Raw genomic sequence first — 19,131 nt, 5'->3', positions numbered from 1 at the left:
CTCTCCACCATCTGTTACTTGTCCATCAAGGAGCCTAAGGTGTTTAAACCATTTATTGTGTAACCACCACAAGGTCAATGTTCCTGTGGGTCAAGTCTTGCAGGAAGTGGGCGGTGAAGGTCATTTGATGCTTTGACACGCCCATTTGCAAGGCCTGCATCACAAGGAAGTACTAATTAAACGCTAGGGACACACTCCTACCCCTAACGTTATGAGCTCTAGGTCTCCTCTATTGAGGAAAAGGATCAGGATTCAATACTTGATCTATGATCTTGCAAATCCAAGCTGAGAACATGATCTTGGTGATCCTTCTCTTGACCTTCCCTGAGCTGATGAAGAGTGCTGACACTCAGGGGTTCTTATAGTTCTCTTGAGGTAGCACCTCAAGTTCCCAGGAACAAAGTCGAGTATTACCTTGCCCATCGCATGAATGAGAGACGTCAATGGCGGACCATAGGATAAGCTGACTCTTGGCCGAAGCCAATGTAAGAGGGAGATCTGTCTTCGAGGTCAGGTAAAGATCTGCTGCTTGGCATCCCGGGTCGTAGGGGGAACCCTTCGGGGAATGAAGAACGTGAACCATGCTCCATGGAGGAGCTCTAACTTCAGACAGAGAGCAGGTAGGCTTGAAAACTTTGTATGAGGAGAGAAAATACTGACACAGAGGAAAGATTAATTCCTTTCAGCCTGAAAGCGAGCCTCAATGATGAGCACTAGGCTTTCGTCGCCGAGAACGAGAGGAGTTTTCCCCCCAAAGGTATCCAAGAAAACTCTGCAATGCTAGAAGTGGCAAAGAAAGGGGGAGATACCCCATCCACAACACAAACCACTGAAGGTAATCCACTAGCTTGTCGGCCGGCAACCAGAGAATTCTGTAGATATTCGAAACATCCTTTCAAAACTTGCTGCGAAAGCTTCTCCGTGTAAGATGTTGGAAAGTGTCCAGGCAAAAAGACATGGGGGACCTACAGTTCCATGGAAGATGATCACATGTGGCTAGCTAAGTAAATCGCGTTGAGAAGGGAGTTTTCTCGGGACTTCCGTCAGCAGCTGAAGAAGATACGGGAACCATCCTACAGATGCCAAGCGGTGCTAAATGAGTCATTGCTAGGTTGCGGATGATCTTGCCTTGTTAAGCACCTTTGTTATCAAGCAGCACAAGGGAAAACGGCTAAAACTCTGATGTTAACCAACCGTTGCTGAATGCATCCTGCTGTAGAGCCTGGGAATCTGAGACTGGTGAACTTTAGAACGGAGGCCCCTTGTTCAGGGACATCGCGAAGAGATCCACTGTTGGAGAACCAATCGGGGACCACTATCTGAGCAGTTCTGCTCAGATGACTGTGAGCATATTCCTACTGGTGCGGAATGAATCGAGCTGATAGGGAAACCAAGTTGTCTTCAGCCCCTTTTAGCATACCCATGCTAGAAGACAGAGGGGTTGCAAAGAAAAAAAAAAAAAAAAAAAAGTACCGCCCTGTTTGTTCTACGTAAGCCACCGCCGTGGTGTTGTCGTTTGCCAATAACACCGAGTGACTTACCAGGAGCTAATGTATTTGCTAGAGGGCTAAGAAGGCTGCCCTCATCTCTAGGAGATTTCAATGACAGTACCATTCAAACTCTGACCAGAGCCTGAGGGGCCATGTGGTCCAGCATGTGCCCTGCCCCATTTCTTTTGATGCATCTGAAGGAAGCATTAAATCCGCGGAAGGGACGAGGGGATCGAACATTAGGTGGAGATTCTCGTCTGTCAACCATCTTCTCAGATCCGTCTTTGCCCGGGGTCCCTAAAAGAGATCCCTCATGCTGAACCACCTCGAATCTGGCTGCCCCTAGAGGTTGAATTCAAAGGAGTCCGATGCAGGCTTGACAAATCGGGGTGAAACGGTGACCCATTAGATGAAACCACTTCTGGCTGAAAGTGCATCTCGTAGAGATAAGAGACTTCCCACCTTCTTCCACCTTGCCTAAGTATACCCTTCTCTGATAAGGAACAAGTGATTCCTCTCGAGATTTACTTTAATTCTCAGATCGCGGTAAACTCAAGGAGTTGTCTCGGTGATGACGAAAGGAAGCCACCAAGTCTGTTAGGATCAGCCAGTCGTCCCGAAGTCTTTGGAGAACGACGCCGATCCTGTAGGCCCAGATAAATACTAGGGTAAAAACTCTCGTGGAAACCTGAAGTGCTCTCGAAACCGAAGCACTGCACCTTAACCTGGTAAACCTGTATGACCGAAGATACTTCCTTGATGACTGATGTCCTGGAATCCAGGAGTATGAGTCCTAGTGGTCAACGGTGCACAGAAAGTCCTGTGGACTAACTGCTTGATTGACCGTACTGTATACGCTTTCTCCTTCCTGAACGGAGTTTGATGAACCAACTTGCTCCAGAAGGAGAGGACGATAACTCGAGACTTCTATAGGAAAGAACTACTGTAGAAGCTAAAACTTTCATGAAACACTTTATTCTGCAAAAATATCAACCCCCTGAGTCCAGGTGTCCAAATGGATTTTCAGATTCGCATAGAAAATAGAGAGAACCGCCATCACACCTCAACAGGTGGGTGGGATGAGACAATGTGCGTGCTCTTAGTAGTTGAGCTGCGGATTCTCTGTCCTTGTCAAAAAGAGATGAGTACTCCGAACTTGTAGGAGGATTACTGCAGATTACAGCCACTACAGGGTAAACCTAACTCGAGGATGTGAAAGGAGTTATCCATACAGAAGACCGGCCGATGCTTCGGATATCGAATTTCTATCGCTGAATGGATGAACTCAGGCTAAGCGTCAATGTCAGAGGGTTGACAAACAAGATTGAGGTCAAGCTAAGGCTTTAAAGCTTTATAGGTCACTCATGAATGGCAGAGGCAAGGGACAGTGACATTGCCCTATCGAGCAGGACAATGTCCTAAAGACTGACCAAATATACATACATATGATCAGAGCCCAAGCCCCATTTCCACCCAAGCTAGAACCATGGAGGGCCAGGCAATGGCTGCTGATGACTCAGCAAATAGACCTATAGGCTCCCCCAAAGCCCCCTTCCTTACCTCACAAGGATGGTGAGGTTGCAGCGACCAAAGAAACTAATAAGTTTGAGCGGGACTCGAACCCCAGCCTGGCGTTCACCAGTTAGGGATGTTACCACATCGGCCACCACAACACTAGTCTAATAAGCCTCTCCAGAGGAGGACCCCGCAGATGGAGGGTTGAAGTTGCATGTTCTGGTCCCGAGGGAGTGTAAGCTGGCGGAGGCAGAGAGGAATAGAAGAGGAATCCTCGAATCTAAGTTTCTACAGCCGTACGTAAGCATGAGCTGAATTCAATAACCTAGAACAAAGGGAATGAAAAAGGGATAACTCACAAGGTTATGCCTCCCAATGTAGATGTAAAATGGGCGAGGAGCAGATCCAAGGAAATGGCCACAAACCATGACAAAGATCCAACAAGTTCTCTTCTTGTGGAGAGAAGAGAAGCAAATAATCCCAAAGGATTATGTTCACAAGATTTGTTTTGTATCACAGGAGAAAAGTGGCAGGGGAGAGTGGTCAGAAGACTTATGTTGCAGCTACTGCTGTGTAGAACTATGTTCTACCTGCAAGAATGCAGCGTATAGGTAAGAGTGCAATCACTACTAATAAAGATCTTATCAATGAAGAAGTCAGCTTGTAAGGTAACCATATACAAAAAAGTGACGAAAGGAAGGAGGTAAGGAGGAGAAAAGGTGAACTTGTCTCTAAGGCACACAGCATGTCACCCCACTAGTGGTAGAAAGAAGTAGTAATGATAGTGCTCGTGGTGCGAAGAAAACGTTCGTGAGGGACGAACGTTCATGAACGCTGACGAGAACTGGAGAGTCGATGAAGAGGAATGCCAATCGCTTATGCAGGCCCTTCAAAGCTCAAAGAAGAGGATGAAGGCATTGGGAAACTTAAAACAATGTACTTGTGTGAAACAACAAATTCCAAGTGGAAAGTGAGGTATTAAACGCCAAGGTTGACACTTGTGCTTTACCCCTCCTATCAATGGAGAGTGCTGGGTTACGTTCCAAGAAGGGAATGTGTGTGTACACTCCCTCAACTGCAAGTTGTAAAAAGCACTACTAAAATAGAGCAACTCAGAGACCGTAAGATGACGTTCTGTGTCGTCTAGATGAGGAAACTCGCAGGTTATCATAGAAGCCATAGGGCTTAAGCACTCTGATAAGACAAAAAGAGGAGTCTCACTGGGAAGAGCAATGTACTTGTTTGAAGTCAGGATCACAACTGGTTGAGTCCTGCGATCTTCACCTGAGAAGTTCTTCGTCGAACGAAGTCGGAATAAACACACCAATGATTGAGGCTCCTGAGATTTTTCAGTGGCTGTAGGCAAATCTACCCACAGGCTGGAAGAGCTGTTCGTCAAAGGCGGAGGGTAACTTTATCTTGGAAAGAAAAGTAGCAAGATGGGGAATGCTGTGACACTGAATAGTGGTCACTACTAGAGGTTGTGATAAGCTGCCTGCAGAAGAAGACTGGAACCGCAGAAACTGGACAGGATGTTGTAGGTTGTGAAGTGCAGGCGATCATGAGTCGAGGAAAACGTCAGGTGCTGGAAGAGGTTGTTGGAACACCAGAAACATGGAAGAGAGCTGACATCGCGAGCTGACAGGCAATCGAGAGCTGACAGGAGATCGTGTGCTGACGGGCGATTGTGGGTAATCACGAGCTGTCGACCCATCGCGAGGGGGCGGGCGATTATGGGCTACTGCAAGCTGATAGAATATCCTGGGCGGTCACGAGCTGATGGGGAATCGTGGGCTGTCGGTGTAGCTGAAGTAGGATTGGGCCAGACGCTTCCATTAGACAAGACTAGTCACCCTGGATAGACGAGTCAACTGAGCATGACCAGTCTGCTGGGCATGACGATTCTACTGGGCGGGACGAGACGAGACTTTTCGGCGACAAGGTCTGCTCTAATGAGCAAAGGTAGGGAATAGACTAATCCAATTCCCGCCGGAGGAATTCCCCGAAGGAGAAAACAAAATAGGTGAAGGAAGTCTCTCCTGCTGCCAGGAGTGTTCCAACACCTGGAGGCAAACCTCCGGGCAGCACTCTCTGCTTCCCATCAACGAGCTATAGCTCAAGTTGAAGGTTGACACCGAGTTTTGCCTGTGAATCTAGCTGAAGCTCGTTCCTAGGCTCCCATCGAATAAGTTACCCAAAGTACTCAGAGAAGTTTTAGTCAGCAACAGCTCCGGAGAGGATGGAACCCGCGTATGGGAAAGGCATCATCAGCGAGATGATCAGGAACTGCCCAAAAGCGTAGGCAGCGGTGACTGGGCAGGAACAGGAACATCCGACTTCACACTCCTTAAGTTCGCTGACCCCGCCACATGAACTAGTGCGACATCGCTAGAGTTAAGGAAAAACAAATTAGAATGAAAAGAAAAACCTCCTCAGGAGAAAAACCTAACCTGCAGACGAGAGTGCTGTCCCCTGTGAGGGTCATGAATCCTGCTACAAACTGTATTCCCTCTGCTGACTGCTATCACAGAATGAAGGAGTGTGTGCTAGCACTAAGTTACATTACAACAATTTATTTAAAATTAATTAGCTTTAGACAAACCACTCAAGAGAACAACCTAACCAGCTAGGGGTTGTGACCTGGGAACTATTAAGTTGGGTTAGGTGGGTTTGTTAGGTTCTGTGACTTTTTAATTATCTCAAGAATGTTAAACAATCACGTTTTGTGACCTGGGAAGGGAGTTCCTGCCTGGCTAGGAATTGCGACTTGGGAACTGCTAGGTTAGGTTAGGTGGGTTTGTTAGGTTCTGTACCCTTTTGAAAATCTCAAAAGTATTAAATAATGATGTTTTATCCTGTTTTCGCATACCCAAAATCCCAGGTTACCACCTATGTCCTTCAGCAGGGGGGTCCATAACGGTACAACAGGTTATTTGCAGTGGAAATAAAGGTCAAATTCGTTGAAAGCACATCATTTACTGTGGAATAATTTTTTTTTCCTCTTAGGAATGTTGTCCCATATTTTTCTATAAATTTACTATATTTCCCCCGCCCCCGGTTCATGCAAACTGGCCATTTGTATATCATATACTATACTGTAATAGTCTCTTTTTTCTAATATAAAATCCCAGTTTCCCTCTAGGATCTGCCCATAACTTTTATGTGGTGGGTTAGGGTAACAAAAACAAGGGACTTACACCAAAAATTATCGGTCAAAGTCATGTGATAACATGTTGAAAAGAATACACAGAGTACACAGTGTATTTCTCGAGGAATTACAGTATCATACCATTACCCTTTATTGTGCCCTACCCACCTACACTTCAACACAGCATCTTATTCGGTAAAATTATATTTACGGACGGGAAAACATTTCGAACAGAAAATCTATGTTTTCCTGTGGTAAATAACATAATTCAACCAAACTTGATCTTTATTTCAACCACAAACAAGCAGAACAACCATTTCGACCACTTTGTTCCCCACTTAATACTCGCTAAAACTGGTATACTGTAATTGAAATGAAGTCAAACTTAGTGAAATCGCATTGAACTGTATTTACTACAGGAAAACATATATTTTCCGTTCATAATGTTTTACTCTAAATCTAATGGTTCTTGCTTCGCTGTGCACTCGCTTCGCTCGTGAAAAAATAAAAACATCAAGCTCCATATGTCGTGGCAAGCGGTAATGTTTAGCTGCGCACGCTAATATCAACATTTGATTATTTTCTAGAAAATTATTGACAGTAAATCTAATGGTTCTTGCTTCGTTGTGAACTCGCTTCGCTCGCGAAAAAATAAAAGCATCAAGCTCCATATGTCGTGGCAAGCGGTAATGTTGAGCTGAGCACGCTAATATCAACATTTGGTTTTTTTTAGAAAATTATTGACGGTAAATTTTTCTATTAGAATACCTAAAGATTCTTGCTTCGTCAAAAAAAAAGAAAAATTATATTTTAATTATAAAATAAATTTTTGAATATACTTACCCGGTGAATATATATAGCTGCAACTCTGTTGCTCGACAGACAAAAAACTGTAAAAAACTCGCCAGCGATTGCTATACAGGTTGCGGGTGTGCCCATCAGCGCCAACTGTCGGCCAGATACCATACTCAATGTAAACAAAGACTCAATTTCTTCTCATCCCACTGCGTCTCTATTGGGGAGGAAGGGAGGGTCGTTTAATTTATATATTCACCGGGTAAATATATTCAAAAATTTATTTTATAATTAAAATATCATTTTTAAATATTTAACTTAGCCGGTGAATATATATAGCTGATTCACACCCAGGGTGGTGGGTAGAGACCAGTTAAATATGTTTACATCTTATGAGCTAAGAGTTTTTATTTCATTTTAGAAGTTATCAAAATAACAAAAACAAAATAAATAGGTACCTGGTAAGGAAGTCGACTTAGACGATTACTCTACTTTTAAGTACGTCTTCCTTACGGAGCCTCGCGATCCTCTTAGGATGCTGACAGACCCCTAGGAGCTGAAGTATCAAGGGCTGCAACCCATACAACAGGACCTCATCAAACCCCTAATCTGGGCGCTCTCAAGAAATGACTTTGACCACCCGCCAAATCAACCAGGATACGAAAGGCTTCTTAGCCTTCCGGACAACCCATAAAAAACAACATTAAAAACATTTCAAGAGACAGATTAAAAGGATATGGAATTAGGGAATTGTAGTGGTTGAGCCCTCACCCACTACTGCACTCGCTGCTACGTATGGTCCCAGTGTGTAGCAGTTCTCGTAAAGAGACTGGACATCTTTCAAGTAAAATGACGCGAACACTGACTTGCTTCTCCAATAGGTTGCGTCCATTATACTTTGCAGAGATCTATTTTGCTTAAAGGCCACGGAAGTTGCTACAGCTCTAACTTCGTGCGTCTTCACCTTAAGCAAAGTTCGGTCTTCCTCACTCAGATGTGAATGAGCTTCTCGTATTAACAATCTGATAAAGTATGACAAAGCATTCTTTGACATAGGCAAGGATGGTTTCTTAACTGAACACCATAAAGCTTCAGATTGGCCTCGTAAAGGTTTAGTACGCTTTAAATAGAACTTAAGAGCTCTAACAGGGCATAAGACTCTTTCTAGTTCATTGGCTACGATCTCCAATAAGCTGGGAATATCGAAAGATTTAGGCCAAGGCCGAGAAGGCAGCTCATTTTTGGCTAGAAAACCAAGTTGCAGCGAACAAGTAGCTTTTTCCGACGAAAATCCGATGTTCTTGCTGAAGGCATGAATCTCACTGACTCTTTTAGCCGAGGCTAAGCATACCAGGAAAAGTGTCTTTAAAGTGAGATCTTTCAGGGAGGCTGATTGTAACGGCTCAAACCTGTCTGACATGAGGAATCTTAGTACCACGTCTAAATTCCATCCAGGGGTAGCCAAATGACGCTCCTTGGTGGTCTCAAAAGACTTAAGGAGGTCTTGCAGATCTTTATTGTTGGAAAGATCTAAGCCTCTATGCCGGAAGACCGATGCCAACATGCTTCTGTAGCCCTTGATAGTGGGAGCTGAAAGGGATCGTCCTTTTCTCAGGTATAAGAGAAAATCAGCTATTTGAGCTACAGAGGTACTGGTCGAGGATACAGAAACTGACTTGCACCAGTCTCGGAAGACTTCCCACTTCGATTGGTAGACTCTAATGGTAGACGCTCTCCTTGCTCTAGCAATCGCACTGGCTGCCTCCTTCGAAAAGCCTCTAGCTCTCGAGAGTCTTTCGATAGTCTGAAGGCAGTCAAACGAAGAGCGTGGAGGCTTTGGTGTACCTTCTTTACGTGTGGCTGACGTAGAAGGTCTACCCTTAGAGGAAGACTTCTGGGAACGTCTACTAACCATCGAAGTACCTCGGTGAACCATTCTCTCACGGGCCAGAGGGGAGCAACTAACGTCAACCTTGTCCCTTCGTGAGAGGCGAACTTCTGCAGTACCTTGTTGACAATCTTGAACGGTGGGAATGCGTAGAGATCCAGATGTGACCAATCTAGGAGGAAGGCATCTATATGTATTGCTGCTGGGTCCGGGACTGGGGAGCAATAGATTGGAAGCCTCTTGGTCAGCGAGGTTGCAAAGAGATCTATGGTTGGTTGACCCCAAGTGGCCCAAAGTCTCTTGCACACATCCTTGTGGAGGGTCCATTCGGTTGGAATTACTTGCCCTTTCCGACTGAGACAATCTGCTATGACGTTCAAGTCGCCTTGGATGAACCTCGTTACTAGGGAGATGTCTTGACCTTTTGACCAGATGAGCAGGTCCCTTGCGATCTCGTACAACGTCAGTGAGTGGGTACCTCCTTGTTTGGAGATGTACCCCAAGGCCGTGGTGTTGTCCGAGTTTACTTCCACCACTTTGCCTCGAAGGAGATACTCGAAGCTTTTCAAGGCCAGATGAACTGCCAACAGCTCCTTGCAGTTGATATGCATGCTCCTCTGACTAGAGTTCCACAGACCTGAGCATTCCCGACCGTCCAGTGTCGCGCCCCAGCCCAAGTCCGATGCGTCCGAGAAGAGAACGTGGTTGGGAGTCTGAACAGCCAGGGGAAGACCCTCTCTTAGGTTGATATTGTCCTTCCACCAAGTCAGACAAGACTTTATCTTTCCGGAAATCGGGATCGAGACCGCTTCTAGCGTCTTGTCCTTTTTCCAGTGAAAAGCCAGATGGTATTGAAGAGGACGGAGGTGTAGTCTTCCTAGTGATACAAATATTTCCAGGGATGACAGCGTCCCTACCAGACTCATCCACAGCCTGACTGAGCAGCGTTCCTTCTTCAGCATCTTCTGGATGGATAGCAGGGCTTGATCTATTCTGGGGGTCGACGGAAAAGCCCGAAAAGCTAGACTGCGAATCTCCATCCCTAAATACAGAATAGTTTGGGATGGGACCAGCTGCGACTTTTCCAAATTGACTAGGAGTCCCAATTCCTTGGTCAGATCTAGAGTCCACTTGAGATCCTTCAGACAGCGACGACTGGAAGAGGCTCTGAGAAGCCAGTCGTCCAAATAAAGGGAGGCTCGGAAGTCCGATAAGTGGAGGAATTTGGCCACATTCCTCATCAGCCTCGTAAACACGAGAGGAGCTGTGCTTAGGCCAAAGCACAGGGCCCGAAACTGGTAGACCACATTTCCGAAGACGAATCTCAGAAAAGGTTGGGAGTCTGAGTGAATGGGGATGTGGAAGTAGGCGTCCCTTAGGTCTAGCGAGACCATCCAGTCTTCCCTTCTGACCGCTGCTAAGACTGACTTTGTGGTCTCAATGGAGAACTTCGTCTTTGTGACAAAGACATTCAGAGCACTGACGTCTAGCACCGGTCTCCAACCTCCTGTCTTCTTTGAAACTAGGAAGAGACGGTTGTAAAATCCCGGTGATCGAAGGTCCGAGACTTTGACCACCGCTCCCTTCTCTAGCAAAAGAGACACTTCCAGTTTCAGGGCTTGTCTCTTTTCTTCCTCTCTGTACCTGGGAGAGAGATCGATGGGGGACGTTGCTAGAGGGGGTTTACGTACAAATGGGATTTTGTACCCCTCTCTGAGTAACTTCACAGATTGTGAATTTGTGCCTCTCTTCTCCCAGGCTTGCCAGAAGTTCTTGAGTCTGGCTCCCACTGCTGTCTGAAGTTGCGGGCAGTCAGACTCTGCCCTTGGAGGACTTGGGTCCTTTCCTCTTTCCTCGTTTCCCTTCGGCACGAGCACCTCCTCTGCTGGAAGCTCTGCCACGAAAGGGCGGAATAAAGCGAGACGCTGGAGTGTCTATCCTCGGTCTAGCAGACAATGTAGGCAAAGGGGGAGCTTTGCGAGCTGAGGACGCAACTAGATCGTGGGTGTCCTTCTGAACTAACGAAGCGGCAATTTCCTTTACCAAGACTTCAGGAAACAGGCACTTGGAAAGGGGAGCAAAGAGAAGTTCAGATCTCTGGCATGGCGTAACTCCAGCAGACAGAATGAACAGAGAGACTCTCGCTTCTTCAGGACTCCAGACGTGAATGAGGCAGCTAGCTCATTGGACCCATCACGGACGGCCTTGTCCATGCAGGACATAATGAGCAAAGAAATATCCTTATCTGGAGAAGAGATTTTCCTGCTCAGGGCTCCTAAGCACCAGTCTAAAAAGTTAAAGACTTCAAAAGCCCTAAATATCCCTTTAAGAAGGTGGTCCAGGTCCGATGGTGACCAACAAATCTTCGAGCGTCTCATGGCAAGGCGGCGGGGAGAGTCTACAAGACTTGAGAAGTCGCCCTGGGCAGAGGCAGGAACTCCCAAGCCGAGAACTTCTCCCGTGGCATACCAGACGCTCGATCTAGAAGAGAGTTTAGATGGGGGAAAGGCAAATGCTGTCTTCCCTAAACTCTTCTTAGACTCTAACCAGTCTCCTAACAGCCGCAAAGCTCTCTTGGATGAGCGTGAGAGAACGAGTTTAGTAAAGGCAGGTGCGGTAGAAGGCATGCCTAATACAAACTCTGACGGCGGAGAACGAGGAGCCACAGAAATAAAATGGTCAGGAAACAACTCCTTGAATACAGCCATGACTTTTCTAAAGTCCAATGATGGTTGAGTTGCCTTAGGCTCGTCCAGTTCTGATGGTTGATCGTCTTGTTGTTCAGCAACGTCCTCATCAGATAGTTCCTCATCCAAAAACTGATGAGGAAACGGCAACGGAGTGGGCAACGTCTGGCTCGCTGAGTCCGGTCGCACTGGTGCATGCGTGACAGAGCCGGACGCAACGTCATGGAACTGCTGCACAGTCTGTGAACTGTCAACAACCATGGGTGCGCGAGACCCGAGACTGTCTAGACCGTCTGGGTTGTGCAGTCAACATCATACCGGGTTGCGGAGGTTGACGCACCGCGTCAAAACAAGTCACCTCTGATGGTTGCTGAACGTCCTGAACGTCAACAACCACTCCGAGCGTCGCTTAACGTCAACGTGCGGCTGGCAACCCACACTGGTTCGCATCGGTGGAGGAACCACCTCAACTGGTAGACGCGAGAAGGTTACCTCAGCATCAACAGGACGCACAACAGACCGCTTGGAAGGTTGTTGGCCAGAAGGTACAGCAGCAACCTTCTCCGCATTAAAGTCCTCCATCAAGGACGCAAGCTTGGACTGCATGTCCTGCAGCAAAGCCCATTTAGGGTCTACGGGAGCAGGTGCGGCAACAGACGGGGTTAGCGACTGAGGCGGTACCGCTTTGCCTGTCTTAGGCGGTGAGCAGTCATCAGATGACGGCAACGAGTCCGAACTGACCCAGTGGCTACAACCGGGACGTTGGACTTGTCCTGAAGGGACCGACTTACGTTTTAAAGGTCGTGAGACCTTGGTCCAAAGTTTCTTACGAGAAACACCTTCGGACGACGAGGTAAAAACGGGCTCTCTCGTCTTACGTAGGTAGGGGCGATCTTGGGGAGATACGCCTGATACCATGGAGGGAACATCTGTTCGCTGATCAAGGCCTCTCGAACCCATGCGTCGTACGACATTGCTTCTCCCCTGGGCTTGGGAGCTTGCAAGAGGTCCCGGACTAGGAGGACGACAGGCACGAACAGACGAACCCTCAAGCGCAACACTGTTCACAACACTTTCACTAGGCACTTTATCACTTCCCGCGGCACTTTGGCACTTTAGCTCCTTAACATCCGCCATGAGTTGATTGCGGTCACTTGCAAGGGACTCAACTCTCTCCCCCAAGGCATGGATAGCACGCATCATGTCAGCCATCGATGGTTCCTGAGTGCTAGGAGGGGGGTTAGGAACAACCACTACTGGGGAAGGAATAGGTTGAGGGGCATGAGGAGAGGAAAAATCTATCGACCTAGAAGAACTTCTCCTTACTCTATCTCTCTCTAGCCTGCGTGTGTACTTCTCAAATTCGATAAAATTGAATTCCGAAAGGCCCACGCATTCCTCACACCGATCTTCCAATTGACAGGTTTTACCCCGACAATTGGAACAAACAGTGTGAGGGTCGAGAGAAGCCTTTGGAAGACGCCTAGAACAGTCCCTAGCATTGCATTTTCTAAACTTGGGAACTTGTGAAAGGTCAGCCATTTTGAATTGGTCAAAGGAAAATTCCAAAAAACGATCTAAGTCATCAACAATGAATCCGATACAAAAAAAGAGTTCAAGGATTTATTTGAAGAAAAACCCTGCACAGCGAAAGCTCAAAACAAAAATAAAGTACTTCACCAAAGATGATGGGAAAAACTCCAGGTTTCAACAGCGAGTAAAGTACGTCTTGTCGACACGTCGACAGAGAAGAAATTGAGTCTTTGTTTACATTGAGTATGGTATCTGGCCGACAGTTGGCGCTGATGGGCACGCCCGCAACCTGTATAGCGATCGCTGGCGAGTTTTTTACAGTTTTTTGTCTGTCGAGCAACAGAGTTGCAGCTATATATATTCACCGGCTAAGTTAAATATTTAAAAACATCAAGCTTCTATGTACTGGCAAGCGGTACATGCTGAGCTGCGCACGCCCCCAATTAGTTTTCATTTCTTGGTAATTATTCAACATATTTCTATAAATCTAAAAATCAGACCCTAAAATTCAATAAAAATGACATTCGTAAATAATTTGTATTTTTCCTAACGATAAAAACCGTAGCTATTTATTTATAGGTATTACTTTCGGCATAGCTGAAATGATGAGCCATTAAAATTTAGCGAGGGTTAACCACCCATACCGCTTGTTAGCGGGGGTGGGGAGGATAGCTTGCTACCGTCCCACTCACACACATGTGATTTAGCTGACTTTTTTTGGAGGTAGGACTTCAAGGGGAATAGGACTGGCGAGCAAGTTTGTATAAATAGCTAAGGTTTGTATCGTTAGGAAAAATACAAATTATCTATGAATTTGTCATTTGTTCTGTAACTAGAATGCAAATCTACGCTATTTATTTAGGGGTGACTAACCCATTAGAAAGGGTGGACGTCCCTGCCAATCTGGCTTTTGGATTTTACCTGGGGGGGGGTTCCTTATCTGACTATGTTAGTACACTAAATAAAGGGTCCCTGCACCTCGCTAAAACCTTGCTATGCAAGGTCCCTGGCCTACGCAAGCTGTGTGTTGAGATATTTAGAAGTGTGAAAGTCCAGGTAAAGTTATTCTGAGTCTTTAGTAGGAAAAAACTGTTGTAACCAAGACTTTCCCAATACCACCTCGCCAGGGTATGGGGATGCAACAGTATTAGCTTAATACACAAAAGGGAGCATGGTTTACATGCAGTGGTTTGAGGTCAGCTTGTGCAGAGAACCCAGGATGCTGCTTTCCCAAAGAGAGGGGAGAATGAAGAAAAGAATAAGAGGCAGTCAAACCTTTTCATTCAAGCAGACTAAAACTGGGTAACAGTGCCCTCAACCTTCTGCAACTTGTCCAATAAGGAGCTTGAGGTATTATACCAGCTGTTGTGCAGCCACTTAACGACCGACAGAAAACGTATCGAGCGCAAGTGCGCATGAGAGTGTTGGCGCACAGTAAAGCACTGTGCAGCTTCTTTAGAATGCGTAGGAAGGCGTTGGCACGCTGTTAGACCAAGCGCAGGGTGTTGTGCAGTCCCCTTAGACTGCACAGGAGGTTGCTAGAGAGCAGCTGGAAGCTTCAGCACTGGGAAGCGCTGACGCGCATGAGAGAGAGTGCTGGCGCGCAGGAGAGCGCTCGCGTGCGTACGGGAGATTGTTGGCTGGTGTGTGCACGGGAGATTGCTGGCGTGCACACGGGAGATTGCTAGCGTGCGCACGGGAGATTGCTGGCGTGCAGGAGAGCGCTGGCGCACAGGAGATCGCTGGCGTGCAGGAGAGAACTGGTGCGCAGGAGAGCACTGTAGCTGTCGTATAGGAGAGCGTTGGGGAGCAGGAGACCGAAGTGGCGCGGGCGCGCACTGAAGTTTTGGTGAGCTCTGTTGCACCAGCGATCGTAGGTTGGCTGGTGAGCACTGGGGAGCTGGCAAACATTGCTCTCTCTGGCAAAGTTGCGCTGAGGATGAGCACGTGAAGGCGCGCCGAAGTGTTGTAGAGTGCTAACGAGTTGGAGAGCGTGGGCACTCTGTAAAGCGTGACGGAGCAAATTGGCGCTGACAATATGTTGGTGAGCATTGGTGCACTGCAGGGCGTTGGCGCACAGTTGTACTCTTATATATGGCCTCAGGAGGCTGTACCACACAGGAATGGTGATGGCAGGTCGGCAGGTCAGCTGGTAGGAAGCACAGGAAGGGCGAACATCCACCGATGGAGATCGCGAACGATCTACAGAAAAGTCTAGGACCGAAGTCCAAGGACTAGCAGCAGCGTCGTCAGGAGAAGGTCTAGGAACGGGCGAAGGTCGAGGGCCAGGAGACAACTGAAGCGGAAACTCCTCTGAGGGGGACGGCTGCGCTGCGATGACGAGGCTGAAGCGCCGAAAAGGCGCCTTTCACATCGATGGTGAAGGACGACCTCTACGGCGAAGCGGTAGGACGAGCTCTGCGACGGAGACGCTCTCTAGGGGCCGTTGGATCAGCAAGCTTACCATAAACAGCAGCAGTCCTCCAACGAGGAGTCTCTATGAAGGAGAAAAACACTCACAGGAGAGACAGACGTAGGACTAAGTTTCCCCCTCGAAGGATAATCAAGAAAGAGGAAAACTAAGTCGGCAGCAACAGCTGGAGAGTTTGGAGGGGCAAGGGCGTCGGCAGAAACCACAGAAGACACCTTTGACACCACGGCGTCAACGAGTGCAAGAGGATCTACCTCTGAAGTCGACGATGACGACTGCACACTTGCACCCCGGAGGATAAATTGGTAAAGAAGTCCTTGGAGGACAGACCCAGAACCCCCAAGAACGACCATACCTGTAAAACAGAAGACATAGACGAGGATTCACTCAGGGGGAGAGGTGGAAGCAACACCATCTCTCGAGGACCGCGGTTGTAGGAGCTTTGGAGGAAGGTCGGGAGACGGAAGAAGAGGCCTTGGGTTTTTCTCCCATTCTTCTTCCGTCGTCGCCCAAACCTCTTCCAATGGGAGACAGACCACTCCTGACACTCGCTATACTGGTTGTTACTATCACACCGTTGACCTCTGCCGGCGGGACAAAGGGTGTGGCGATCGGTCTCCAATGCTGACATATTGGTTCCGCAGGCCCGGCTATCGAGTCGAGGGCAGGTGCTCATAGTCGTAGAAGTCAACACTAACACAAAGAAAAAGCACATAAGAATTAATGACAGTCCAAAAATAACGGCGAAACACGAGGAACGGCAACAGACGTACACCATCCGAGCCAAAGGCAAAGAGAGCTAAATCATCGGTATGTGAGTGATAGTGGTAGAAAGCTAATCCCCTACCACTACTGACTAGCAATATTTGTAGTTAACCCTTGCTAAATCTTAATGGCTAGTTATTCAAGCTACGCTGAGAGTAATACTCCTAAATAAATAGCATGGGTTTGTATCCCAGTTACGGAATAAACAAATTAATGATTTACTGTACTTTATGATTGGGCCGTCAAAAGTTCTTCTCTTCCCTGTAAGATACCCAAGAACGACACTTTGGACACTGTAATTTCTACAGTATGACATTATGTGCTTTAAGAAAGGTATTAACTACACTTAGTGACACACATAAAATGGATTTGGAAAAGACTCAAGGGAAGAATGTGATGTGATAACAAAGGAAGGGGGAAATATAACCCGCTGATTAACAGAAACATCGGTGTAACAGTACAGCGTCTGAAAAGTAAAGTTGAAGGGTAAATTTGTTCAGAGCAAGTATTTGCTATGATAAAACTGAATGTAATACGTCCATAACAGGAAGAAAAAAAAATTGACAAAACAATTAGTAAGTTAAAGTGAAGGAAAGAATAAATATTATTTTATGGGAATACACTTAAATGTTGTAATAAGGGAGGAAATGACTATAAACGTGATAAAATGAGAAATATGTACGTGGGTATTGCATCAATGAATACATACAAACGGTATTAGGAGCGTTAAGTCTCGTAGTATACTCGAATGTAGCGAGTAAAAAGAAATATCTAGGCCTACACGTGGGTATTGCAACAACGAATACATACATACAGTATTAAAAGGGTCAAATACTTGAATGTTAAGGGTAAAACTGGGGAGGCTTATAAGAAAACGAGTAATCCTATTGGTCAACTTACAGGGAGCAGAGTTCATGCACAGAAGTACTGAAACAGGTTAAAACGTATGTACCTACCAATGAACGGGAGCGAATACAACCGCTTCGTAGAATGTTAACAAACAAATGAAAAATATACCCATAGTATAGGATATAGATAAATTGTATAGATAGTTTTCCATGGATTTATTATACGTCCAAGAAAACAATGTATAGAGAAGAAAAGGTTTGTTTTACCATTATGTACCATTTTTCCAGTATGTTTTCCCCATCCAAAACCCCAGGTTCCCACTAAGGAGTCTCCCATTATCAATGGAGATAGATACATATATATATATATATATATATATATATATATATATATATATATATATATATATATATATATATATATATATATATATATATTTCACTAAATATCTATTTGCGGTGAAAATAAAGTGACCTTTTAGAAGAAAAAGGGCGTTTTTCTATAGGAGAACCCTGTTTTTCAATAGGATAGTTTTCCCCGTCCATAACTATAATAATTTACCTATTCTAAGTTGCCAGACCATGATAACGTAACCTTCACAATCACTGGCCACAAGCATAGCCAGGCAATTTGGTTAAGCCCAGTTATACATGTTGACAATGCTTTATCAATAAGGGTTGTATGTAGATTAGGGGGCATCGCAGAACTCCTTTGGGAGCAGAGTTGGGTGTTTCATGGTAAAACCTGAGTTGAAGATACAATGACAATGTCAAGTTAGGATAAGTCAGGTTGTGTATAAGGAATACGGACAGCTCAACCCTGCAGAAGTTCCTTAAATGATAGCATGACTAAACAGTAATGAGTTCTCACTAGACATCCAAAATGACTGAAAATATTACGGCTTTCAAATAGAAGCAGAAGAATTTCTTCCTTTCAAGTGCTTCCATGAAGTGGATTTGACAAATTACGAAGAATTCACTGTGATACTCTAAATACTTAAAATTGCATATGGTAAACTAATTTCGTATGGCACAGGGTCCTTGTGTGACAGGAGTCAAAGGACCTGGAAAACAGTCCTTAAAAGTAATGATTGTTAGTACTATTATTGTGTTAGTACACTAATTGGGAGGGGATAAATTACAATTGTCAGTACACTTACTAACCTATCAAAGTACCTGTAATTGACATAAAATGTCAATTAAATCATTGATGATATATCACAACCCAGCCAAATAAACTAAATTTAACAGCGCATAACATAAATAGGATCAAATGCAGTGTAATTTTCCCACAGTCTAGCTTTTCCTGTTCCAAACAAATCTTCACAGGGTAAAAACCTTGGGTTTCCATTAACATGAAACATAGTTACGACATTACCTGTCTAGTTAGGTTATCTTCTGCCATATTGAAGTATTCTACAGCCACGATACTGTTTCCAACACTGATACGGCGTTAAAATGATAAGCAGGTCGTCAGGTCTTTTCGTCATCCTTCAGCTAAGAAACGTACTTGTATTGTACAACATTTGCAAAGGTGTCGTTGTTTATCAGAGTCGTTGTTTACGATCGCTCCTACTTTTGGCGTATAAGTTATGTGGGAATGATACTCATTATCTGGTATATTATTATATATTTTTCTTTAATCAATGATTAAATAAATTAATCTTATGCACAGCCCAAGAAATCACGAAAGGAGGAAATTTATAGCATCCAATAAAAAAAAAGTTAGTGTTACTTGCGTTTCAATATTCGTGACTCAAGTCTTTGGTCTAAAATGGTGTAATAGAATAAACGGGACGAACAAATACATGCAATAAACTAGTTATGTAGATTATATGAATTGTAAATTATAAAGTAAGTATTAATGTCCTTTTCATTCTTATCAAAAGAATGGAGTAATGTAAATGGTAGATTCGTCGCCTTTGAGAAAAAGTGGTGTAATATTTGCATTGATTCTTAAAGGGCCCAGAAAGAAAGAAAAAGTTGTTACACCACTAAACAACAACAAAAATTATTCAATGTATATGACGT

At 45.3% G+C, this 19,131-nt stretch overlaps 1 protein-coding gene across 1 annotated transcript in view; it reads right to left on the bottom strand.

The window, feature by feature from the left end:
• LOC137658667 (protein IMPACT-B-like) overlaps positions 1-18,643 on the bottom strand; it is a 61,110-nt gene extending 42,467 nt beyond the window's left edge. Inside the window, exon 1 of the mRNA XM_068393612.1 lies at positions 18,479-18,643. Within this exon, the coding sequence (XP_068249713.1) occupies positions 18,479-18,505 (27 nt within the window). The 5' untranslated portion in view covers positions 18,506-18,643. The remainder of the gene's footprint in view (positions 1-18,478) is intronic.
• Positions 18,644-19,131: the final 488 nt, after the last annotated feature.

This window comes from Palaemon carinicauda, chromosome 19 (assembly GCF_036898095.1).
Source record: "Palaemon carinicauda isolate YSFRI2023 chromosome 19, ASM3689809v2, whole genome shotgun sequence".
Classification (NCBI taxonomy): Eukaryota; Metazoa; Arthropoda; class Malacostraca; order Decapoda; family Palaemonidae; genus Palaemon; species Palaemon carinicauda.
Note: the sequence above shows the minus strand (reverse complement) of the source record. Positions and strands in the feature narration are given on the sequence as shown.